Source organism: Pungitius pungitius, chromosome 1 (assembly GCF_949316345.1).
Source record: "Pungitius pungitius chromosome 1, fPunPun2.1, whole genome shotgun sequence".
In the NCBI taxonomy this organism is placed as follows: domain Eukaryota; kingdom Metazoa; phylum Chordata; class Actinopteri; order Perciformes; family Gasterosteidae; genus Pungitius; species Pungitius pungitius.
In genome coordinates, this window is record NC_084900.1 from 12,272,629 (window position 1) to 12,299,472 (window position 26,844).

General features: G+C 40.6%; 1 protein-coding gene across 1 annotated transcript; it reads left to right on the top strand.

Moving 5' to 3' along the window:
- Positions 1 to 952: 952 nt before the first annotated feature.
- On the top strand, positions 953 to 26,549 carry frem1a (Fras1 related extracellular matrix 1a). Its single transcript, XM_037480515.2, has 37 exons — positions 953 to 1,004; positions 4,723 to 5,157; positions 5,796 to 5,890; positions 5,990 to 6,300; positions 6,963 to 7,159; positions 7,406 to 7,729; positions 7,807 to 7,915; positions 8,260 to 8,391; positions 9,471 to 9,815; positions 9,912 to 10,051; positions 10,572 to 10,768; positions 10,855 to 10,945; positions 11,050 to 11,217; positions 11,599 to 11,807; positions 12,134 to 12,227; positions 12,329 to 12,581; positions 12,936 to 13,142; positions 13,696 to 13,881; positions 14,097 to 14,293; positions 14,376 to 14,586; positions 15,409 to 15,553; positions 15,655 to 15,796; positions 16,905 to 17,100; positions 17,244 to 17,508; positions 18,495 to 18,912; positions 20,160 to 20,361; positions 20,449 to 20,593; positions 20,672 to 20,801; positions 20,900 to 20,972; positions 22,037 to 22,186; positions 22,386 to 22,570; positions 22,657 to 22,704; positions 22,784 to 22,972; positions 23,600 to 23,728; positions 24,150 to 24,265; positions 24,386 to 24,471; positions 24,571 to 26,549. The coding sequence occupies exons 2-37, from the start codon at positions 4,906 to 4,908 to the stop codon at positions 24,771 to 24,773; spliced, it is 6,540 nt and encodes a 2,179-aa protein (XP_037336412.2). The 5' UTR covers positions 953 to 1,004; positions 4,723 to 4,905; the 3' UTR covers positions 24,774 to 26,549.
- The last annotated feature ends 295 nt before the right edge of the window (positions 26,550 to 26,844 follow it).

Here is a 26,844-nt window from a genome sequence, read left to right on the forward strand (position 1 = left end):
ACTAGATCCTAATTCTTCCACTTACCAAAAAAAGTGGGAGAATGGATATATACATTATATATTCTATTAAACTGTTCAATTGTTAAATAGTGTTTATATTTATTATCTATAAATTCCAGAGACTGTACAGTCTAAATGGGAAGCACAAAAGGGGAAATTTAAGCTTTTCTTCCCCTGATTTCTTTGTGAATTGCCACGCTATGGCAGGAGCTACCATACACGTTAGTCGTTGCCAAGGGCACATCGACATGGACACCAGCAGGGCCAGGGATTAATCCGCCGATCCTCTCTTTGAAGGAAAACCCTGGTCTCCACTGAGCCACTGCTGCCCTGTGATACTATAACATAGGACACCGACTGGCTGGCTATTGGTTCATTTCAGAAAATCTGATGAGAACAACTGACATGCAACTAAACATAAATTCTGTTTTATAGGTGTAATGTAATAATATCTTGCTACAAGCCCCAAACAAAGGGGAAGCATTTGCACCCACCCCACTACAGGATCCTGACAACAGTCAAGTTATATATATAAAAAAAAATAGTAGGGCAAGAGAATGCAAAATGCTATTTCATAATCCTAGTGTGACCAGTACAGTTGGTGATTTTGTTTGTTTATTTGACTAAGTGTGACATAAAAGTATCATCAGTAGATCTATATGAGCCCCAGTTTCTCTCCCTTGCAGTTTTTGTGCACTGGTCAACCTCTTATCTTTGCCCCTTTCTGTTAACTAATGACAAAGTTGCTCCTTAAACCAGGGGGCTCTTTGGACAATACTTTGATCTCAGAGATAGCAGTGTTTGTCTCTTGGTTTTTCGGATCCCACGGCATACCACAGTCAGCCTCTGTCCCTCCCTCTTTCCCCACTACTCATCTCCTGCTCTCTTGTGGGTGGAGTTTCTGAGGAGCCAGCCGGATCCTGTCAAGGAGGGAGTTGCAGTTGGAAGCAGAGGAGAGCAGACAGGTAAGAAAGAGGACAAAGGGACAGATGTGGTGCGATCAGGTAAGGGCATGTCTTTGTGTGTGATCTCTGCTGGAGACTTTTCCTCTTCGGGAACAAAATAAGAATTCTCACTGTCATTTCTTCCTCATCCTCCTTTTTTGTGGGATTTTCTACCCGATGGCTGGTTTATGAACTCTTTACTTATTTCCTCTCATTTGTACCTCATCAAGTTATAAATCGGCCTCAGCTGCATTATTCACAACTGCAGTAGATGTCATTTAACGACACAGCCAGATATACATATAATGGAATTTGGTTTTCTATGATTGTGTATTTAATAGAATATTCATTTTTAAACTGCAAAACACACTTTCACGCAATCGTCTCATTAGTTTTTGGCAGTTAGGAAGTTGTGGAAACTTCTTAGATACTGGACGGCAGCTGAGTGTTATCATGTTATCATGTTTTCAGGAGAATTCCTTCCTTTTCCCCAATGGCTTGTATTTCTTTGAAAATTGCTGGCTGCTAGGGACCCTGTCATTATTAAGATGAGAAGAAAGAACTGTGAATAGATGGAACAGACATTCCCAGCTGTGGCATACACCCACTTGTTACATGACGAATCGCATTCCCTCACCACAGTGTGTTTTTTGATCATTACTTTTTTGTTTTGGGAAAAGAATGGGCTTTTCCAGAGGAATGGAAGCGTTACTGACGATGTAATCATGAGATGTTATTAGATCTTAATAACTATTGATTATTATCCCTAGCTTGCGCTTTAGTGTAAACAGACAGCACATGTTCTTATAGTCAAAGCGAATGTGTTGTCCCCCACTCTTTTTTTGAAAAAAAATGGCCAAAATTTTACTCAATGTTAAAATGTATAGTTGTATGCTATGCATACTTAACCCTGTGTGACTTAACCCAATGATGCTCCCTACACTGATAACACAGCCTACCAATGGTAGAGGCTACCGTGCAGAATGTATAAACAGGAAAAAGACGTAGCCGTCTTGATGTCATCTATTGGTTTGTTGACAGAGGCCTTTTGTCCTCAAGTTTAGCATTTTGGTCATTGTCACCTTGTTTGGCAAACAGTGAGAGCAAGTGACCAAATGTGGATGCTGAGGACTGGCGTATATGCTCCATATATACGGCTCTGGTAACAGCCTGTCAATCAGCGTGTGTACCCGCCCTTGACTCTAAATGGATCTAGATGTACTAAATGAACATCATGCTGTATTGAAGAAAATTGAGAACATAAACTCGTATTTACAATTTTCACTGAGGGAATATATCAAGAGAGAAGTCAAGTCATTTTCTCATAGAGATCTATGGGGCCAGAAGATTTCCCCCCTGCTGGTCTCTAGAGAGAATGCAGGTTAAAGGCACCTTTGCCTTGGCTTCACTCGTGAGAGGTGGATTTTGCTGCCTGGAGATAAAGCAGTAAAAATCCAAAGGCTATTATTATATTATTAATATTTTGAATCCTTTCTTAACTTGTTCCAACCTCTTGGTTCTGCTTGGTTCTGCACTACAGGGTTTTTGGTTAGCTAATATTTATGTGTAAAACATGTGGAGTGCCTCAATAAGAAGGGTGGGAATGAGTTGGGAGAGTAGTGCAACAACACAGATGTTTGTTTTACTCTCTGGATTAGGGAGTGCATGTTGTACTATGCACTAAGAGTTTAGGGGAATGTAAGTCAAGCCTGTCAGTAGAACTGCTGGTTCTGACTGTCAACAGATGTGGAACTCCCCCAAATGACATGGCAGTAAAGAAAACATGTGAGGTTAATTCAAGGGCCTTTGCCCATCAAGGACTTAAATACACAACCAGTCAGGAAATTGGACAGCTTTCATAGATGCATCTTATTGACATTAGATTCTATAGTGACTGTAATGTGAAGCTCTGCCAAAACAGGAAAAGGATCAACTGCAAACAGGGTCAGAACCCTGAGGATGATCCAGGCAGCTTAACGTTAGAACATTTCCCAGCACGCTCACCTCAAGTCTCCAGCCTCGCTAACGGGACTCAAATCAATCAGTGGGTTTTTCAAATCAGATGAGTGAGGCCTCTGCGGCATTTTAATCATATCAGTGACATGAAGTCATTTCGTATGTAACAATGCCAGATCAAGTGTTATCTGCTAAAATGTGATCCCCACTCAGCTGTGGTTTGCTCTACTTCTCAGTACTCACAAAGAAGAATACATTTTTCCTTCGACTGAATGTTTATTTGAAATTAGATTTTATTGTGGAATTAAAAAAACACTACAGCAGGAGTGTGGTCCAATATTGATATTATGTTATCAAGCTTGGCTCTCAACGGTATTACAGCTCATCCCAAAATGTTGGGTTGAGGTCAGGAACCAACTAGCAACCATGCAAACCAAACCGGTTCTTCCACACAACAGCATTGTCATGTTGAAACGATACCAAAGTTGGAAAATGTAACTATATATAAGATGTCCCTCTATTGCATTGGAGGATCAAGCTATGACGCATGCACAAAGACACACATATTTAATGGTAGGGGAAACAGTGATAACAGTTAACAGTCAAAATTGGTGTTGTTTAAGAATAGGTTCCCAAGTAATGACAGCCTATGAACTACTGTACGCGTACAGTCAGTCTCCCAAACCCAGATATGCTCACAAGTCACTCTTTGTTAGTTCAAGAACATTCCCTGTGTGAGACGTAAATTGGACATGAGCCCATGTTCAAGTCCCCATCCCTGGCGGACACAGATGCAACTCTACGCTACCTGGGAGAGGGGGTTGTGACCATTTGATACCCTGCATTTGCTCTCAGCTCCTTGAACAGGATCTTGCCAGCCCTCTAAAGACAAGCATTGTTCAGAGGGACAAGCTATAACATGTTCCTCAATGCAAGAGCTGATTATAAGGTGCTCCTCTGTTTGAGGTGCTTGCTGTGTGAGGTCCCTGGTAGGTGTCCCAGAGAAGTGTTGAAGGAATGTTGCCAGATGACATCTGAGGTTTGTTTTCAATTACGAAGAGCTACACCACATACTTTCAGTGGGGTATTGGGTGAGATAAGTTGAAACGGTATTGATCTGTCTAGATGACAAGAAAAATGAAGTACTAAGAGCCAGGATAGGATTTTAAAAGAAGGGGAGCAGTTCCAGGCTCATGTAGATTATATTAAAGACATTGTAGGACTAGTATGGTAACTCCAGAAGAAAAAAAGAAGTATCCAGCAGTGGAAAGGCCTGTATGGGGGGGTGACTCCATAAAGGTGTAAAGTTTATAATGTTACATTGCGTAATTACTACACAGAGCGTGTTTGGCCTTGAGGAAAGCCCGGTTTGTAATGAACACATTTCCTGAGCAAGCTGAGCACAAATAGTGTGTAATGTTGCTGTGATGTTGGGGGGAAGTCTACTGTGGAAAAGATGATCCAGTGTTCCTGGTGTAAAAGGAAGCAATGAAGCACCTTTCCTTTTCATTTACAAAGTTCAAATAACTCCTCTCATGGCTACCACTTAGATTCCACCACAGTTCTGGTCTAATAATTTATCACAGTCCATCAACTAGTTGACGTATCATCATCATTACTATGTTTGATTAATCTGAAAGTAATGCTTCTGGAAATTCAAATGTTCAAATCAACCAATGCAGCTCATATTGCTTTGACATACACTATCTTTAGACCTTCTCATTTTGTTCCCGCAAATTCTAGGGTGGTTCACGTTCTCTTCACTTGTTTGTGTATGTTGTGTTAAGCGCAAAATATTGAAATTTGTTTCATTTCTTTACAGCGCCCGACTGGTCATGGCTAAATGGTAAAGGCTCGGAAATTCATGCCACAATGAAATCCTACCAACAGAGCAAAATCAAGCTCCTTTTGCAAAAAAACCATCTTGGATTTCTTAATTATTCAACTGGAGTGTGTTTCTGAAAGCTTTCATTTGGATCCAGCCCTTGAAAACATTTGCCTGTGCATGAAAGCGATGGGCTCACGTGGTCAAGCACTGGTGTGGATCAGGCTTCCACTGCTTCTGGTGGTAATAACCTGCTCATCACACAGTTCCCTCATAAAAGTCAACAATGGTGTAACGGTGAAACGAGGTCAGTCAGTCTACCTCCAGGAAGGTGACCTGCAGTTCCATATTCCCCGTCAGAAGGACGCATGCAAGGTGGAGGTGGTGTTAAATGAACCCATAACTCAACGAGTGGGTAAAGTCTTGCCTCAGGTAAGGGAGGAATCCTTTTACAACCTTTTACCATGTGTACTGTCATTAAAATCTTTAGGCCTTGACCAAGAACTTCAGGATTCTTTTAGTTATAATATAGTGCTTTTAGTCAAATATAGAGGTTGTTAAATAAGAATACATTTCTCAATTGATGGACCCCAAACTTTCGCAGAGCAGTTTGCTCCAGCTCGAGGTCCATGAATGCTCAGTCCAAAATGACCCTGTTGTTTCAATTCAGAGAAAGATGCTGAACAACATGTGTCGTACAAAATCATTATGTGGTGTCATCCCTACAGAAAGCATGAGGGACTTGAGTCCCAATATACCATTTGTTGACCCTCCGGTGTCACCGAGAAACACCTATCCAGTCCGACTGTCTCCAGTCACAGAGTCCATGTGTGTGTTATTTCAACAAATCTGGAAATCCATATCTATGATAATTTGTGTTCTAGACTTCTCATAAGATTCTAATATTTCATAAAGCAATGTCAAATCATATTATGCATATGCAGGAGATATAAGATATTTCCAAAATACTCTTCAGTACTAAAAACAACAATGAAGTTATCAAGCCAATGTTCAAAGAGTTCTGCACCCTAATGCAACCTCACTCATGCCTTTGACCATTTCTTTTGTAGGTATTTGATTGCCACTATCGGACTGATGAGGTAAAGTACATCCACAACGGATGTCCGTTGTTAAATGAGGACACTGTCGCGCTTCGACTATACAGGTAAAACACTGCAATGTACTTCAAATGCATAACATGCTTTATTTTTTCTTTACAATTTGCTGGTATGTCAGTATGATCATCTTGTTTTTTTCTTAACAGGTTCACAGAGACAGAGACATACATGGAGATGTTTTTTCTCCATGTGGAAATTATGGAACCTGAATGCAGCATAATAAAGCTGGGACCCAAATCCCTGAAGGTTCGTGAATTCTACGGCTTCTCGGATGCCGTGGATGGCAATGTGGTGTCCTTCCATTATGAGGAGAGATCTAGTCTGGAGTGTAGTGTCCATTTGAGTAGCCATGACACCCACCTGCCCGCCCATGGCCAGCTGGTCACCGGAGAGCCAGAGAAAGCTATGAAAAGAGGGGACGAGCCAGAGAGCTTCATCCACCTACGCCAACAGCTTGGTAACCTAATAGGCAGCATGTCTGACAGAGAACATCCCTGTATAAATGCATACATAACACAAAAAGAACAACAGATTTGAACCAGAAATAGTAGCAGTGTTATAATTAGTTAATAACGTTTAACGATTAAAAGGGGATTTTCATGCATTGATTTTTAATGTATTGCACCAAAAGCCCCTACATTACTCTCTAGTTGTATAACATTAATTAAAAGTCACAAAGTGCACCATTCATGGTGTTTTTGGAGTTATTAACCTGTTTCATTGGCTGGGTATAAGGATGTGTTAAGAAAAGACGTGTGTTGTCTTATCTGCATTCAATGCATATCTGTAATAAGCAGCATGTCACTGGAAAGTATCAGAAGAGAAATGACAATGGGCCTCAGAATCTGATTCACACAAAATGATGTTACCTGCAAATCTGCAATTAAAGAGTTCCCTGATTAGGAAGATTAGGCTATTTATATGTAAAGGATCAAGAAAGGAACTGTGTGGCAGCTGAGATCTAAAGAGATGGCTTGGTTAAGCTTCAACAAACTGTTTTCTCACGGTAGAGTAAACATGGAACCAGTTGAGTCTGCCTTTACCTAAATGTCAAAATCAGAAGGTGAGATAATAAAACAAGTATCTCTAATCTCTCTCTATGCTCGTGTAATTATTCAGATAATAAAGCCACAGCAATGTGTAAATCTGAAGACTGCCTGAAAGGTCTGAAGCTAATGAAGTCCACCAAAATTCCCTGTGATGACTTCCTTTTGATGGGGCTAAAGTATCAGTACATAGATCCTCCATCTCCAGACATAGACTACATCGCAATCAGACTGGATCTCAAGGACACTCGGAGTGGCAGCACATATCAGGTTTGTAGCTGTTTTATTGCCAACATTTTTTATTTTATTTCTTTAATACTAAAAATTGTGTATTTGTCATTAGTAATTTCCTAACTAGCACTGTAGTTAGAATGCCAAAAACTTTTTCTGTTTGTATTTTCTCAATGTTTTTAAAACTCCTAGCGGCTGCTTTTTTAATGAAATATTAGAAATAAATGAAATCAATAATTTGCCCAATACACGTTTAATTTTAATTATATTGTTTTTTCCGTGTAGTCTGAACAGGCCTGGATTCCAGTTCATTTAGTTGGTGCTTTGCCCAACCAACCTCCCAAACCATCCTTCATGTCCATGTTTATCCTTGAAGTGGACCAGTTCATCCTTACTCCACTCTCCACTGCTGTACTGGACACTGAAGACGAGGAAACTCCCAAACAACTTTTGGTTTTCAACATCACCAAACCACCCGTGAATGGCTTCATCGCCCATCTGTCCGATCAAACCCGTCCAATTTCTTCATTTACATGGCTTGATCTCAATGAAATGCTCATCGGGTATCAACCTCCGAACTCATCACACACCCAACGCAGGAATTACGAGGTAACACTTACTCTTCTTACTTTCATTCTTTGGTCTTGTCAATGGTCTCTGAAAGTCGTTTTCATCTTTCCATACAGATGGAATTTGAGGTTCATGATTTTTTCTTTGAGAAGAGCCCGCCAATGACTGTTCACATGTCTGTAAGAAATGCAGACACAAATGCACCGAGGGTTTCCTGGAACATGGGTATGCTATCATCACAATGCAAAGGCACAACGCTTTTACAAACACATGTGAGCAGTTGAGTTGTTTATGTAATAAGTTGTTTCAAAAAAATGTACTGGAACAATAATCGGTTGTTGGAAAACACTATAGACAGATGTCACAACAGCTCAATGGATCTCCTTAGCTCCTAATCTTATTTTAGGTTTACATTTTTATATTCATATAGAGTATACGTTCTGTATACTGTAAACTGGGCACAGCATTGTAATTGTGAACTCTCACGTCTTTCTGCTATCTTTAAGAACTAGTCTTTGCATGTACAATATTACCAAGTATTGGCGTTTTTGTAACAATTTGTCCATTAGGCCTCAGTCTGTTGGAAGGACAGTCTCGGCCAATACGTTGGGAGCAGCTACAGATTGTTGACAACGACAACCTGGCTGCTGTTCGCATCATCACAGTGGACGGCCTGCAGCATGGACGGCTCACTGTCAGAGGTAGAGACAGAACACCTGCTGGTGAACAGAGTGACAATCACAAAAAGTGGTTGAAAGGCATGAATCGACCAACCAGAGCTGGACCTAGACAAAAATTCTGATTCTGACTCCTGTAGTTTGTCTGCACAAAGTCGTCCTCTAGAGGAGTTTTCCACACTCTTATTAATGTAAAACTCCACACACTGCCTGGTCTGGTCTGGTTCGGTTTCTCCATGTTTTATAGTACTATAGGGCTGTTAGTGATTTCATTTGAGGCGATTCACAAAGTCTGAACATTATTTTGTGTGTTATATTGATTTATTTCTTCATCAGTAACAAATGAACCGATCTGACACATCAGAACACTCATCATTTCAAAACAAACCCCCAATGCAGGGAATTCTTACTGTAATGTTTGATGAGGCCAATCAATTAATAACCTGAGTTTGAATAACAAATATTCTGTCTCTCAAACCTCCCCCCACCCTCCTCACCCACTACCATCATTTCAAAATAAAAGCTGCAATGATTATCTGTAATTTAACCATGAAGCTCAGGATAAAGCTGTTCCAGTGAATACTTTGCTCTTTCAAATAGTACTACAACCACTACTAAAATTGCTAGTACTTCTAGTAGTACTTCTTGTATTTCCACTGGTATTAATACTGAAATTACTTTTAATACTACTAATATTACTCGTACTGGTGAACTGGTATTAATATTAAAATTCAACTAATACTAGTAGTATTAAAAATATTATTCCTACCAGTAGTAGTGACACTGCAACTTACAGTACTTTTATAGTATTAAGAGTAGTGCTAATAATACTTTAACTACTTCAACTACCCCCCTTCCTCACTCTTAATTACTTACTCACTCTGTCTCTTTCCCTCTCTCTCTGTATTTCTACCCCTCTCTCTCCTTTCATCCCCTTTCTAGTTTTCTCTAGTAGTACTTCTAAAACTGAAAAAAATACATTTTTCATTCTTCTCAGCATTATTCAGCAGGAAATGCATTTTCTAGTTATGTTAAATATTTCACTGCAAAGTAATAAAGTATTTTTGATTATTGTACATTTTCATCTTTGTTTCTTAATCCAGGGGGAAAGGGCTTTATGTTCACTGTCAATGACATCAAAGCGGGCGTTGTTCGCTATCACCACGACGACAGCGACTCCACCAAAGACCACATCATCTTCCGCATTACTGACGGCTACCATCAGACACGACACAAGTTCCCCATTAAGATCCTGCCGAAGGACGACAGCCCTCCGGTCCTCATCACCAATATGGTGCTGGAGGTGTCTGAGGGCCAGATGGCTTTACTGAGAGGCTCCACCCTGCAAGCTTCAGACATGGACTCCAGCGACGACTACATCCTCTTTAACATCACCCGACCCCCACGGGGAGGGGAGGTCATAAAAATCCCAACGTCAGGACACACAGGTCAGTTGGATCGATTTTATTATCTTATTGCACCCGACATGGAGTTTGTTTCATTTATTAATCAGATAATGTCGTGTCTCTGTTGGTTTAACCCAGGTTATCGTGTCAGCCACTTTCTGCAGAGGGACCTCTCCCGGTCCATGGTTTATTATCGACACCAAGAAAAAGTGTTTGATGACTCCTTTGAAGTGGTGCTGTCTGATTTCCATGACCCCCCCAACCTGTCAGAGCCCCAAGTGGGTAACAGCAACACATCTCTAAAGTTTAAATGCATTTTATACAATACAAAAATGAGAACTAGTCACAAAGGCTAACTAGCTAGCTAAAGACATGAGTGATTTTCTCTGGCTGTTATAGCCACTTGTCAGTGGCCTGCCACGTACACACATCTTTGGCGGCTGAATATTTTAACAGTGATTTTTTGCGGTGTTTTAATGTTGAAAAACATTCAGGTACCTAATTTCAATGCATAAATATTCAGTGCTAGAAATTCAATCACCTTTTTATTTCAACCCCTCCATAATTTTACTGCCAGAGCGGATAGTCAAATTCATCAACATAGAATTCAATCATAATTCATATAATATTTATAGAGATATTCAATCATGAAACAAAGTAAAGGAAAAATTCTTTGAGCTATGTTGATGGCATGGTAAAAAAAAGTCCATTGTCTGGGATAAGACGCTTGTGCTTTGCAAAGAAATGATATTTTTGAATATGATTTCAAATGGAGTCATCCATATACTTGTGGTGTAGGTTGTGGTGGTGCACATAGAGCCTGCTCCAGACCAACCACCTAAAGAGGTCCCTGGCTCTAGTCGGTGTCTTGTGATCAAAGAAACAGAAGTGGTCCACATAACACGTCAACAGCTTCACTTTGAAGACCCCGAGTCTCCAGACAGTGAGCTTACATATACGGTCACGACTCCGCCTTTTTACGCTGGTCCGCACAGGTTAGTGTATCCTCACCCTCAGAGAACAGTGCACATCAGGGGGAAACTATTCAGCCTGAATTTTGTATTGTTGTCTTCATGAGCAGCAGGCCAGATGCCGGGAGGTTGTTCTTAGTCGACAGCATTCCTAAATTCAACAAAGACCCCAATGCACCGGTGCTGAGGCTCTTTACACAGGTGACTCTTTGCACTTTTTATTAAAGAAAACATTATGGCTCAATTAATTGAGACTATCTAAAGAAATAAGATGTCCTTTTTTTATTTTATGTTTTTTTTTCTAGCATGCGGTGAACTTCATGAAAATAGCCTACATGCCTCCAGTCATGGACATCGGCCCTTATCCCCAGTACATCCAGTTTGTTCTCTCTGTAACCAACTACCTGGGCAAAACAGTCTCTGGGATCTGCTTTAACATCACTGTGGTGCCAGTGGACAACCAGCCGCCACAGGTGGAAATTAAAGTTTTATCGTAGTGTATTGTTACCTGCGTTTGGATGTAAATGGTAAATACACTCTGCTTGTAACGTGCTTGTCTAGTCTTCCACTCAATGAACTTGAACACTACATGTCACCATTCACACGCGTTCACACACTGATGACAGGAGCTACCATACACAGTAACACCTGCACATCAGTTACTTTACACCACATAGCCACAGCTACTGGAGCAACGTTCACATTAGTGTGTTACCCACGGACAAACTGATGATGGACACTAGAATCAGAATCAAACCGCCAACTCTTTGATTGGAGGACAATCCTGCTCTTCATCGAGCCACAATGCTCCGTCTGTATACATGCATGTAAAGTGCGGGTATCTTCTGTTTCAGGTCATTACCAACCCTCCAACTGTAGATGAAGGAGGCCATTGCCGGCTTGGCCCTGAGCACTTGTTGGTATCAGACGTGGACTCTGTAGAAAGCAAGCTGCAGGTGGCACTTCAGCGAGAACCGCAGCATGGAGCTCTGCAGCTTGGCAATCTCCCGCTTAGACCAGGCCAGGCTTTCACTGTGAACGACCTGAAAAGCCTCAAAGTTAGGTCAGACATTCTGCTTTAGTTGTTTCATGTGGCACAGAAATTAATATAGTCCTCTGACATTGTGTAAACAAAAACATAGAGTTGGAGGAAAGCAAAACAGAGCTAAAAGAAAACATAATATTGGACTTTTTAGATTGAGAGAACCAGGAATCCAATCACTGCAGCATTGCTCTGTGTCTGCCTTATAGGAAAATGCTTACCAAAACAAAAACCATATAATCCTATTACTGTAATGCGTGGTCCAAACCGTCCAGACTTCAATAGATATTACAAATGTTGTTAATCCCTCAACAAATCTTGATCTTGTCTGACTTTTGTCAAATCAGGTACAATCACGACGGCTCAGAAACTGTAGAGGACCACATTGAATTCACAGCAACAGATGGCTCCAATCCAGTCAATTTTTTCCTGCAAGTGAAGGTAACAGAAGTGTGTTTACAGCTCTTTTTTGTCTGAAATAAGGAAAGTAAAACTTGAAATATTGATGTTTAAACTTGTATTGATTTGCATGTCATCTCCAGGTGTTGCCCATCAATGACGAGGTCCCAGTGTTGCTGGATGGTCTGAAACCGGTTCTCAGCTGTGCAGAAGGGCAGGAAATTGTCATTACATCAGAGTACATCTTTGCTGCTGACGCAGACAGCGACAACAGCAGCCTGACCTTCCTGATCGCCCGGCAGCCACATCATGGCGTCGTTTGCCGAGACTCCGTCGTGGTGGATCGTTTCATCCAGGCTGACATCACTGCAAGGATCATAACCTACAAACACACAGGTAGGCAGCACGTTGTGGTGCTTAAAGTGTTTGATACCACCCAGCATCATTGACCTTTTGTGAGCTCCCTTCAACGTTCAACAGCTGCAGTAAACACAATATCTGTACTTTATATCTCCTTCCACCTTTAAGGAGCCATATTGAAACCCAAGTTAGCTCTTTCTTTAATTGCATACCATTTTTATATAATGGAGTGCATTTTCATGATGTATTTTGATACAAAATACTTAAATATAATACAGAGCTGGAGATATTTCTTGGATATATAAATATCTTGTAGAGATAAACAAATATATAACAAGTAAGTAAATACATACCCAGTTGATAACATTCTTGTTATGCTTCTGGTTTTAGGACTGGAGATTGGACTCACTCCTCGCCATGACACCATCACCTTTGTTATATCTGATGGAGAAACAGAAAACTCTGCTTCATGCTGTGGTGAACAAAATCCCACCCAGACCGGAGACAAGACGCAGCTGCTGCGAAAGAGTCTGCCGGTTTATGACCTCCAGATCACTGTGTTTCCAATTGATAACCAGCCACCTTCACTAACAACAGGTGGGACATTTCAAACTCAAATGGTGTCTTATTAATACACTAAATTGATGACCCCTTAAAAGTAGACTTAAAGAAAATAGTCAACGTACGTGTGTCTGTTGCTATGCACACGCATTGGAAACATCGCATTTCTTATCGAAACCAGTCTTTTGCTGCGTTTCCAGTCTAAATTTGGGGATCGCCACTGAAAAACTTACATGGCAACTAACTGTTGCGCAAGATTGTTATTGTTATAACTGTTATTATTAAGTCGTAAAGGATCATCAAGATTATTTTTTGGTAAATGTGAGATGAGTCTTAAACTCTGGCATTAACTAAGGCCAGTGAGGCCAACAGTTCATTAGATGTTGTTCTGGGGTCATTTATGATCCCCCCCATAAAAAATGAATTGTGTTACCTTTATATAATATCACAATTAGTTTGAGACTAGAAGACCACTTCTAGAAGCCCAAGAATTGCCTAACCTATGTTCATGTGGTTCATCATCTTATCAGTTGAAGGGGTTATTAAACTGTGATGTTTGACCATGATTTGTGCTTGTTTTTCTTTGTAGAAGACATCTTTACAGTGGATGAAGGTGGGTCTGCCCCCATGACTGCATCTCATTTGAAGGCCTCTGACCTGGACACAGTTCTGGACGAACTGGTGTTCAGTCTCATTTCATCGCCCCAGTTTGGCTACATCGAAAATGTCCTGCCAAGTCCAGGGTTTGAAAAAAGTAATACAGGCATAAGCATTGGTAAGCACTATGATATCAATTTTACGTTGTTTATTCTGTAAACGTAACATCTATTGCCTTCTGTCCATCCTGATAGAGCCGTTCTAAAGTTTCTTCCTATTTTCTCCCGGTTGAAGAATTTTTCAGATTTAAAAAAAGTTATATGTATTATCTTCAAAAAGGGAAAGCCAAATACCATTTAATGTGTTTTTTTTGTTTAACCTTCCCTTCCCCAGCTTCCTTTTTGTACAAAGACCTCATTGACGGGCATGTGAACTACGTGCAGTCCAGACACCAGAGGATGGAGCCGACAGCTGACCAGTTCATGCTCTGTGTATCAGACGGTAAACACAGTTCTGCACATGTCCCCTTCTACATTATCATAAACCCAACGAACGACGAGATCCCACAGTTCGTGGCTCAGAACATCACAGTAAGTTTTTTTTTTTGTGGTCCATCTCGCTACTGATTAGACCATGTTGCTCCTGTGTTCATTGGCTTCCTTCTGTGATGAGGTGCGAGAAGGAGAAATGAAACAGCTGGACTCCTCAGTTTTACATGCGGTGGATCTGGATGTCCCCAAGGACAGCTTGGTCTTCAATGTGGTCAAAGCCCCGCAGCACGGCAGCATCGTCATCCATGGCAGTGAAAAGTCAGCCAACAAGAGACGAGAGGCCGATGCACGTTCCCGTGTGGTGGACTTCACAATGACAGATCTCTCGGATGGTACTTCTTACAAGGCAGTGCTAAAGCCTTGCTTACTCATTGGACTGAAATGTACAACAAATGGGTCGTCCAGGTCACTGATTATCAATCTGCTATGGGTTGCACTTCATCTCTGTCTAGCTGCTGTCTGAGCCCTTGTGCTAATGCTGCATTATTGTACTTTGAAAAAGATGATATTTAAATGTTCCTCCTGGAAACTGCCACTCAACTCATCTGTCAGGTTATAAACAAAAATGCTATATTCATTTAAGCTAATTATCTTAGCTGCGTTGTCTTGTTAAACAAACCAAACATCATTTAGGATATTGTCTTACTTAAAGCTACATCATTTTGGACACAGCACCTGTGCTACTCAAGTGCACTATCAATATATGTCGAGAGATGCAGTAGAAGGTCAAAATAAAAGATAACTTACTATTTTCGGCTATGCCGCCGTTCAATAGTTGTGCACAAACACCTTGCAGCCCTAGATTAGTCATCACATGGAGGCAGAGTGTTCACAATGAAGAGTCGCGGGGGCAGAACATGTCTTTTAGAAAACATGTTGGTTGATAAATATGTGGCACATCGTTCTCAAGTAGCAGTTGGAATAGTAATTGCAACTTTTGCTAAGTCACACCCTTCTGAGAGATTTGACCTGGACCTCTGATATTCTCTAAAGTAGGTAGCCTGAGAAGTAATACAAAAGCAAAAGAGTTGCTGATGGAACCATTAGCTGGTCGAGGGTGAATTGTCCAAACCAAATCCTGCCCCCCTGTTGGAATCATCATCATATAGATAATTAATAATAATAATCTATCTGTCATCATCATTTGCGTTTAGGTATGGATCTGATGTACATGCACGATGACTCAGAGAATGAAGAGGACAGTTTCACCATTCAGGTGACTGATGGCAGGCACCGACTCCAAAGAAAAGTGATGGTTAAAGTGCTGCCAGTCAACGACGAAGAGCCTCGCGTCATCAGGTAACATTTTCACTACAGCTCTCGCTTAAGCAGAGTTCTCACATCATTGCTTTGAGGAGCCTCCTCAAGCAGCAACAATGTCTCCATCTGCTGTCCCTCAGGAACAATGGCCTGGAGGTGGAACGGGGACAAGGCAGGCTTATTTCCAGCGTTGCTCTCTTTGCACAGGACAGTGACACTCCTTCTTCATGCGTCATGTACATATTTGACAGTACACCCACCCAAGGACTACTTCAGCTGAAGGTTGGTGTAGTGTCATCAAATGTTAAAGAGAAACTCAATATTATGGTATTATTTCCCTTGTCAATGTAACAGTGTAAAGGGGGAATGTGTAGGTTATCATGGGGGGCACTGCTGCATTACCGTTACTATTTATCATATATAAGGAGAAATGTAATATTGTATTTGTATTAGGGCTGTCAACATAAATGTGTTAATCTATGCAACTAACACGACCGAGATTAATAGGACCACATTTTTTAACGCAGTTAACGTATGGCTGTTTACTTCCTGTAGAAGACCGGAAGTAAACAACGTTGACTCTGGAAACAAACCGGTTGCTAGCTGAAGACAATTAGAGCAAAGACGGTAGTTGGAACATGGAGAGAGCTTTTTGCAGCGGCACGACATACAGCCGGGAACTAGAGACTAGTCTAATGATGGAGAGTTGAGAGCAAAGTGCACAAGGACAGTTGCTCGTTCAACATTTTTTAAATCTGTTGCCCTGATACGCTTAGAGAGGTAGCGTAGGAAAATTTAGCGATTAAAGGTTTTTTTTAACCACTAAAGACTAAATCTAGTAGTAGTAATCAAGTAACAAGTAAACACTTTAAAAACACATGTATTTTATACAACTAATTGTATTTGTATTGTATTTTTTTAACACAAAACTACACACATTTATCTCCAAGGCAGAACTCCTGGTAGAACATGTTGAACAAGCGACTCTTCCTGCGGCTCTTGTGCAGTTTGCTGTGCTTTCATCTCTCCATCATCTGACGGCTGTCATTTATCCAGGAAGTTGGAAAACAGGGGTGTTCCTCTGCATTTAGATATTACAATAATCACATCGTACAATAATCACCAACAAATTAACGCATACATTTTGACAGCCTTATTAAAGATAGATGACTTTTCATATTGTGAAAGATGTCACTGGTAACGACAGGTATTCTAAATTGATAGAAACTTTTTTTTTTTTTTTACGATTTGTCAGAAAAGTGTTGAATTGAGGAGTTGGATCACCGCAACATTTGTATCATGTTTCTGTCATGTATTCTGATGGGAATATTTTTCAAATCGAGTTCAAATTCAAATTTTCACACCGTGCGGGTTTATGCTCCTGTCTCAGGAAGGTCCGGAATGGAGGACACTGTCAGTGCGGAGGAACTGTACCCAACAGATGGTGGACATGAACCTTCTGCGCTATGTGAACACACACCTGCACAGTGCTGACACACAAGACTTCTTTACCTTCTACTTGTCGGATGGAAAGAATCAATCTCCCCCACAGCACTTCCACATCTCTGTCAAAGATGTGGAAAAAGGTACAGGAATTCACTCATTCATTAGTCATAGGTTAGATTCACTTGTGATGTGACTGCCCTGCCCTCTGTCTCCCGTTACTTGTAATGTATGAAGTTTGAGTTTTAACGGAGCTTTAAAATATCTCCTCAACTGTGACTTCCAGGAAACATTGCCTTGTTTGTGAAGACGGCAAACGTCAGCCGTGGGGACCGTGTGCTTCTCACGACGGACGTGCTGTTGGCCACAGATGGCACGGAATCGCCAGAGGACCTTGTGTATGTCATTGTTAAGCCCACGGCTCACGGACACGTAGAGTACATCAAGCATCCTGGACTGGCAATCACTACCTTCAGCCAGATGGACATAGCAGCCAACCTCGTGGCGTACATACACGACAAGCGAGCCACCACACCCACGGAAACCTTTCAGTGAGTCCGGAAGCTGTCGAGATCTTGAATTCCCATTATTATTTCCTCTTATGTCGCAATAGTTCTACGGGTAAGAGTTACAAATTCAGACTTGGTTGCAACGCTGACTAAATTACACAGCATTAACATTAACAGAATCTGCAAAAAATGCGGGTGGTTCTCTTGTGGTTTTCCTTCATCCCAAGCTAATCTTATCTTCCATTTTTGGATGGTTGAGACTGAATTTGCTCTCTGCGCACTCACAGGTCTGATTAGGAGGCAAGCGTAAATTATTATTTTTTTAAGAACGTTTGAGTCGTCCCGCAGACGCAACATCAGTCATAGCAAATGGACCAGGTCATTACGGCTACGATGTTTTTCACAAGTTAACTAAATTGTAATTATTGTTGGAGGAAATTATGGGGGCATTTTCTGCCCCTCTCTTCGTGATATTACAATTATATTGTAATTTTGCCCTTTGCCCTCGTGTATTTTCGACTCTGCTCGGCCTTCCTTATGTCGTCAATGTAAGTTGCTTTTACACTACTCTGTTTGACTTCTTGTTGTAAATGCGCTTGCCATTTCCCATTGACAGTGAAACTCCCCTAACAGTATATGGAACTTGCAATGGCAAATTTATACCTCAAGAAAACTAAACTTGGGGCTTATGAAAGCAGACTGGAAAAAAAGTAGTCACTGGCAAAAGACCCTTTTACAGTTTCTTAAATGTGATGATGTACGTCTGCTTGTCAGCTTTGACGGGACATTAACCGAAAAAAAATGGCCAAACCTTGAAACAAGCACGATGGGTTTAAAAAGAAAATATGTGTTTTTTGGTCTAGCTCAATCTCTTTGTCTGGTTTACATGAGTCTATTAATCAGTACAGCTGCTGTGAGCACATTTTGAAACACTATCTGTATAGTAAAGAATATTTGATTCATAATTGGTTTATTCAGGGATCACATCGGTTCCGAATCCTAACATGTAGTCTGTTTTGTTTTGCCAGGTTTGTTGTGAGTAATGGTAAAAACAGCCGAAACGGAAGCTTTGAGATCGCAGTTGAAATGGTGGACCGCATCCTGCCGTCTCTGTCCTCAAACAAAGGCCTCTCAGTACCACAAGGCTCCTCCATGGTTCTGGGTCCAGGTTGCCTGGGGTTGTCTGACCCCGACACTCCACCCAGCGCCCTAACCTTTGTCCTCCTCCAGCCTCCACAGTATGGCAGGCTGCTTTTAGGAGGTAGCAGACTAACTATTGGCTCCAACTTTACCCAGAGAGACGTAGACAAACTGGAGGTAACCTACAAACATGATGGGGGGGCGTCGCAGATTGACCGATTCGCCTTTACCGCCGCTGACAGCACCAAACGGGGTATGCTGCTGGATGGGCAGCTATACACGGAACCTGTGTTCTTCACAATCCAGGTAGGTGTTTATCGGGGTCTTGTTCTCAAACTACCTCAGCTGGTTATAGGTTAAGTTATATTCTCTGTGGATCCCAGGTCAATGAGCCAATGGAAAAAAGGAGTATGATCCACATGTGTGAATTCCTTTTTTCCATATTAAAAGTATTATCAAATTGAATGTTCACTATCATTTTCTGCACCCAATATGGTCATACGCTATAATGCTATGTGCTAAAATATAGAACATTTTCTAAAAACATTTCTAAAAAACGCAACTTCAAAGCAAATATAAGAATATGTTTTAAATCTCATTTCCACTCGAATGCTTTAAATACTTTGACATTGAAACTCTACAGAACTGTTACCTTATAAATCTGAAAAGGAGTTAAACTCTTCAAAACTAAATGTAATTGTATTGTAGCAAGGAAAGAAATGTACGGTTCTTCAAGGTATCAACTTTTCAGCTGTGTGTGGCTTTTTATGGAAGTAAATCTGTGTCATCAGATTTTGAAAGAAAAATAGTTAATTTCTAGCACTGAATATTTCTGCATTGAAATTACGTATCTGAATGTTTTTCATCGTTAAAATATTCACATTCAGACGTACATCCCTTTTAAACTTGGATCTGGCACAAAAACTTCACCAGTTACTCCTAACAGATTGTCAAAGGATCTCAACATCATTAAATGAATTCAAAACTAGATGAAAAGGCGTATCCTGACCTCGTTTCTCGTTTAACTTGCTTAAGGGTTCATGTCCAATACAGTCTGTTAATGTACAAATGTCAGCTGTCTATTACAGAAACAAACCACACTGGAGGCATAAAGGAGAGTAAAAGCCCGTTATTATTGGACATGGCTACAATCCGTCACCATGCTGCCGACAAGCCCACGTTGTATCGGGTGCTCGCTCCTTTTGCTTCACGCACGCTGATCCTGATCTTGAATCTAGAATCGATTGCTCTTCCTTGGGTTCCCGGATGTTGCGGTTGAATTTTTTGCAGTTGAATATTTTAACGTTGAAAAACATTCAGATACATAATTTCAATGCATAAATATTCAGTGCTAGAAATCTAATCACCTTTTTCTTTCAAAATCTGATGACACAAATTTACTTCCATAACCCTAACCCTGATATATCAGAGAAAAATAGTAACATTTGTTTTCTTCATATGGGCTCTGGCACGTATTTCCATTTGTCAATGATATTCATGTTGATAATCAATGTAAATCAAACTGCTTCATTCACAAACCATATGTTTTTCAGATCAAGCCTTTGGATAGGTCATGTCCAGAGGTGGTGAAGCTGCTTCCTCTTTGGCAAGCAGAGCCTCTTGGAGACGGTCGACACGGGATCTTGATTTCATCTCGAGAGCTGAAGGCCCAAGACAGCAATAGCAAAGAAGAGGAGCTGATATTCTGCATTGTTCGACAGCCCTACTTTGGTTACCTAGAACACATGACTACAGGTTGGGAAATATCTTTCATTTCTATCTGAATCACAGCTTAACTTATCTTAATGAAAAAAAAAAGTAAGCTTGTGTTTTCGCTTGCAGGTGGTTTTGTATCACAGCGCTTCACTCAGATGGAGCTGCACAGGAGAACTATTGCCTACATCATCAACCCAGATGGGAAGTCTCTCTCAGACAGCCTGGAGTTCACAGTGTCTGACCCTCTAGGCAACACGGGGCCCTCTCACCTGTAAGAATAACACTGATTTCCATGACACCTTTTGAATCACAATGTAGTCTTCACTGTGCTTGATCGTACCTTTTGCAGACTTGAGTTCAGCTGGTCCAGCGTGGAGCTGTCTCAGCCCGAGTACTCTGTGTGTGAGGAGCAGGGAGCCTTCTCGCTTGACATCATCCGAAGAGGAAACCTAGCAGAGTCTTCATATGTCACTATTAAGGTCTGCTAGCCATTTGTTTTTATTAACTACTCCAACTCCCTTGAAACAATTATTGTACTCATCAGTCATCTGATGTGTTATGTTTTTTTTAATCATAGGTGAAGGAAGGGACTGCATCAGCTGGAAAAGACTTTGTCACTAGCTATTCTTCCCTCATTCAGTTTGGTCCAGGTACAGTATGTCTTCACTGATGAATGTTTTTTTATTTCACTGACTCTACAAAAAATGTTTTCTGTTTTATGTATCACGTAGAAGTTTTCTGTGACTTTAGAGAAGCTTTGTCGAGTCTGAGATTATTCCTCGTTATGTCATCAGGGGAATTCTACGCATGAAGAGTTTTTTTATATAGGTATATTGGCAGACAGAATAATTTGAACATGTACTTTGACCGCAAAACACTGGTACACCCACCTAGAAAAACAGAAAAAAGGGGTCACCTCATTACACCGTGCCAGACGTCATTTTGCACATAGACAAACCCATACATCAGTATATAACATACACATGTAGATGTATAGAGTCAACACATCATACAAACACAGATTACCCAAAAATAAAATGGGAATAGGATTGGCCAGTCGATAGAAACAAGAGCACCCAAATTATTCCTACCCAACAGATGGAGAGCCAAATTTATAAAAACATTAATATCTATTGTATGCCTTGTGATTAAGGGTCTACAACACGAGTCTTCAACTAAAATGTGAAAATTTCTAGAAGCAAAAGTCCGGAAGATCGTAATGTGACTACTTAGTGTGATTAAATAGAGGATGAAGAAGACTCGATTAGACAAGTAGTATCACGTGGGTTGATTTAACTCGAATGCGATTGGTCTGTGCTTTAAGGCACTACTGTAAAGACGACCAAAACACCACATATGAGGCTGCATTTGGTTGAAGATCAATATTAAGAGCCTCAGAAAGGGTTTTACAGATCATAGACCAGTAAGATAACAGAGCAAAGAATGAGCATGTGAGTTAGGTTGGTAGGGGTATTACGACATCTTTGGACCGTACACATAATCTCTCACTACCATGTCATCAAAGTCTATATTTTGTTGTTGTTTTGATTGAACATTCTCAAGTCCTGTAATATTGCATGTTTATTGTTAACAAAAATATCTTGTTTGTTATTTATGGTGTACTGCGAAATCAAAAAGAACAAAACCTACAAAGGCACAATACATTAGCCCTGCACAAGCTCTTGTAAAAGGTTGCGATGTTGTGTCTTTGTAGGAGTGTCAAAGCGCAGTTGGCAAATCCAGCTAATTCAGGATCACCTTGAGGAAGCTGTGGAAATGTTTGAAGTGCTGCTGGTCTCCCCTGAAGGCACAGTGATCGGCAGCATCGACAAGGCTCCGGTCACCATCAGGGACTCAGGAAGCGGTATAAATAATCCTCTGCTTTGCATATTTGACATCTTATAAGATACTTTGTATAGCTTCAATCACTTCGCATTTATTTTTTACATGGCATCTGGCCACAAATATTTGTATTGTTTGGCACTCACTATAGATGGACTGTATGGATCCGGCCTGTTATTGTGATAGAAAACTAAAATTAATAGGACTGTTAAACACCACAGGACAGACTAAGCTGAACCAAGATCAGGCAAAAGAGGTTTGGTCAGACACGTACCCACAACATGGCTCCATTCAGCTAGAGAAGCTGCCCCTTGGCACCGAATCAGTGATCTGGAGTCGTGGAGACTCCAGGCTTGGAGCACATGTCCCCAAAAATAAACTTAAAGTTTTGGGAAACCCAAAGTCTGTAAGTACCTCTTCTTTCTCATCATTACATTGAGGAAGCTTAAAACTATGTATAAACCGCTACTGCTACTGTTTCCTTGGTTTCAGATTCCACCTTCATCAGTTTTTCACAATGAAACAGATATTGTTTACACGGTAAGCAGTTGCAGCTGTTATAACTGACCTGACCATGAAGTCAGAAGAGTCTTCATTTGAGGTGTCCCTTTAATTACAGTATAACGGAATCATGCAAATGCAAGTAGAGGACAACACCTCTCCGTTGAGGAAGGAAAGAAAGGCAAACATCCGTGTGGTTAGCAGGGGAGCACAACAGCAGGGGCCAGCTGTGCTTACCAAGTCAAAGTCAGGGCATCACAGAAACATCTCAACAAATCCAGAAAAAATAGCACTGGCTAAAGGGCATGTGAGTACAAGGGTTTCCTGAATTTTCTTTTGCATGGGGTTAAAAAAGGGTCAGCAATGAGTAACTGTCACAACTTTGGGACCAGGGCCATCTGTATGAAGGTAGATTTGTGTCTTTATTATGCAAACAAAAAAAAGCGCAAATTTCTTGCATTGCAAACAAAAATAAAATTTGTAAGTAAGAATATATGAACTGAGAATAATGAATTTGTTAGTTTAGCTTATAAAACTATTGTTTTAACCATTTTGTGTCACTTTATTTTGTTAACTTGCTTACTCCGGCAAACTCTGGCTGTCTTTCTAATGGCCATCAGGGAGCTCAAATAAGTGAAGTGAGCCAACCATTCAACTCTTGATTTATTCCCTCAGTAAACATTGTGAACATGATTCTATGGTCTCGATCTCTAGTTTCAAGTTTTCTTAAATACACCATGATGTTCATTTAGTAAATTATGGTCCAATTTATGGTCAAATGGAAATTAAGTGGCGTATTCTACGAGTCGACGTTCCAATCTCATATTTATCTCATATTTACAGTGTTTTAGAGTGTGTCATTGTGGAAAAATGTGTTGCATTTCAGTTAAAGCAACACTAAATACATTTTCTTGTGAATTTTCCTGCCTCGTAGGCTGAAGCCAACTCCATACCAAAGCCCTGTGTACCACAACTGATGGGACTCCTGCATTTCCACCAGACCACCAATCAGCTATTTCACTGCGACGGTGTCTCCTGGAAGCCCTGGGCCCCAACTGATGAGGTATGTATGCATGTACTAGCTTCTTTGTATGTGTTGGGTACAGCCTCACACGGAAAACACCATTTTGTTGGGCACGTTGTCTTCAACCTCTCGACGCAAGTCAATTCGGGAAGATTCAGGAGAGGCTGTCTTTAACCTCACACCGACCTCTGGCAAGCCCGGAAAGAAAGTCTGAGGAGGGGGAACTGACAGGGATCATCATGTTTAGTGCTGAACGTCAATACTGTCCTTTTTGAATGATGTATATTTTATAATAAAATGAACAGAAAAGTAGTAGATCTAGGATGTAAGTATGAGTATCTCCATGTGAAATATTTGTAAAAAAAATACTTTTGCTTGAAAAAAACATTGACCTCTGAAATAAGTATACAATAATTCACATTTAGCTACAAATGTCTGCCCATTTCCTCCTGGATCATAGATGGTGAGTGCTCAGATGTGTCCTCGGGGCTGGACCTTTCATGGTGGCTACTGTCACTTCCTCAGCACTGAACAAAAGGTTGCATGGAGCACAGCTAACAGGGTCTGCAGAGAGAGGTAACGTTTATCACAGAGCTTGTATACACTCTTTGTCAAAATAATAAAACAAAACAGACACATTAAGGAATAGGGAATGTTCTTGATGAATTAACTATATCCACTATCAATTGATTTCAGATACAAAGGCACATTAGTAAGCGTTCTTTCTAAAGTCAAAATGGATTGGCTTTGGGACTTTAGTGAAAGAAAACCGTTTTGGATAGGTGGGTATCTTTGAGCCATTTCTTGCAACACCATTCTTTTTTATTTTTCCATGGTTCTACAACTTTACTCAGATGGGTTTTGTTCTCTTAACTTTGAAGGCCTCAATGACAGGGATGGCAGAGGACGCTGGGAATGGGCGGGTGGTGAGCCAGTCAGCTACACTAACTGGAGAAAGACACCCTCCCATTCCAAGAGGAAGGGAAACAAAAGGTGTGTCCTGGTGTGGAGAAAGGCAAAGTGGCAAGTCAGGGACTGCAAGACGAGTACAGCTCATCGCTTTGTGTGTTCAATAAAAACTTGATTTTAAATCAATTTAAGTGTTTACATCCGAGCCACGGTGTTGTTTCAGGAGGAAGGACTTAACCTCGGTACATTTAAACTGCAATACCAGACAATGTTCCCATATGGTAAGGGAACTTTTCTGGGAACTGTTATATATAGTAGTTGTCATTTATTCTATTTAAACACTAAAAGTATTTTAAAGTGAAGCACTGCAATGAAAAAATGTTTCCTCTCCTGTGTATGATTTAAAAGCATGTGTATGTGCATCAATATTAATGCATTTTGTGATTCATACAGTATATAAATGACTTTCAGCAAAATGTATTTTCCAAAAGACAATGTTAAAAGTAAGACTGAAATACATGTTTCTGACGCACACAAAATATTTGTTTTAAATAAATGTATTAGAAATAAGTTTGAAGCACTGTAAGACTATTGCTAAGCACAGTGCGTGAACAGTTTGCTGAAGCAGCTGTTTGAGTCGTTTCTCAGACATTCCTTTCCATTCCGTTCCCCCTTTACATGACACAAGAGTGGTGCAGGAATGACGTAATCTTTTACACCAACCCCAGAAGCTACCCATCCACCATAGCGTTTATGCAGAAAACAAGCGCTGATGCAAGCAAATTCACCTACAAAACCCAATTTTATGATTTCTTTTAGCGTAATGGCAAAATAATTATTCTTATTAGTCATAACAATAACTGCATTTTTGCCAAACATTTAAAGTCATTTTAAATATGTATACATAGGCTGCATTTGTAGGTTTATGGGTCTACATTTAACTGGTTTGTCCATCGATCCATTCTCAAAGCTGCACAATCCCAGCCAACATCGGGGCAGGAAACTGGGGACACCCTGGACTGGTCAGTCAATCGCAGCGCTGACACAGAGACACAAAAGCATTCACACTCCCAATCACACACCTAGAGGCACCAATTGACCTAATCACCACAGCATGTCTTTCGACTGTGGGGGGGGAAGCCGGAGCACCCAAGAAGAACCCACGCAGAAACAGGGAGAACATTGCAGACCCCACACAAGAAAGAGCACTGGTGGAGTTTGAACCCAGGATCTTTTTGTCGTGAGGCGACAGTGATAACCACCACATCATCGTGCCACCACCTGTGCATCCCTGCGTGTGCATTTATCAATATTGCGGTTGATCTGACCCTGTAAAAAAAGGTTTTGCCATGATAATCTAGAATGTTTATACATGTTGTTAAATGTTATTTTTTTAAAGAGAAAATTCTGCCTTCTGTCGCCAAAAAGATAACATTTCAGAATAAAAACAGTTTAAACCTGGCAAAACTGTTTTCCACCCTGTTTTTTTGATGATTATTAATTTGTAAACCCACTAAAGGAAACAACTGAGACTATTATTATTATTTTTTCTAACTTACCTATTACTGCTTCCGTAGGTATATGTTACGTACCGTGCTCTGTGTATAGGTCTACAGATATTGTGTTCTTTTTTTGTGTTGTTGGTTTGTGTTGTTGTTTTGTCTCCTCCTTTCTGTTTCCATTCTCTCACTTCACAGATGTGCACACCTGGTCCCCCTCATCCAATCACCACACCTGTTCCACATCTCCCATCAACCATTCCCCTTCATATAGTCCATGTGTGTTTTCAGGGAGCAAGGCTCTTTTGTGTTGAGCTGGGCCCCTGGTTCGAAGAGCAGTGTTTTGTGATAAAATTGCATTTGGTAACAGCCTACTTGTGTGTTTTTGTGAGGTCAATGAGGCCAGGTAAGATACTCTGGGGTTTACATATTGCATACACGTAGGGTTACCTGTTGTTAATACCCTAGGCTGGAGTGAGCACCACCCACTGTATTTTGGGTGATAAGCACTGGTCAATGGGAGGGGGGTTTGTTTATGTTCTTTTCTTCGTAAATGATGTAAATCTCCATGGATATTTATTTTTAGATCTAATTTGTTTTAATTGCATTATTTCAGACAGAATTTACCAAAAAGATGCCCTTGTTTCACTGTTGATATGGGGTACAGATAATTTCCTTAATCTAGCTGTTGATAGACCTCCTGATCTTGTGTTACGGCTTTTATTATTTGATATATAGTTTAGTATT

What these genes read in the sequence shown, in the direction of transcription:
- frem1a (XM_037480515.2), top strand. Translation starts at nt 4,906, where the DNA reads ATGAAAGCGATGGGCTCACGTGGTCAAGCACTGGTGTGGATCAGGCTT. An exon ending in AATGACAGATCTCTCGGATG is followed by an intron (nt 14,587 to 15,408) that starts GTACTTCTTACA and finishes ATTTGCGTTTAG; the next exon opens with GTATGGATCTGATGTACATG. An exon ending in AACACGGGGCCCTCTCACCT is followed by an intron (nt 20,594 to 20,671) that starts GTAAGAATAACA and finishes TACCTTTTGCAG; the next exon opens with ACTTGAGTTCAGCTGGTCCA.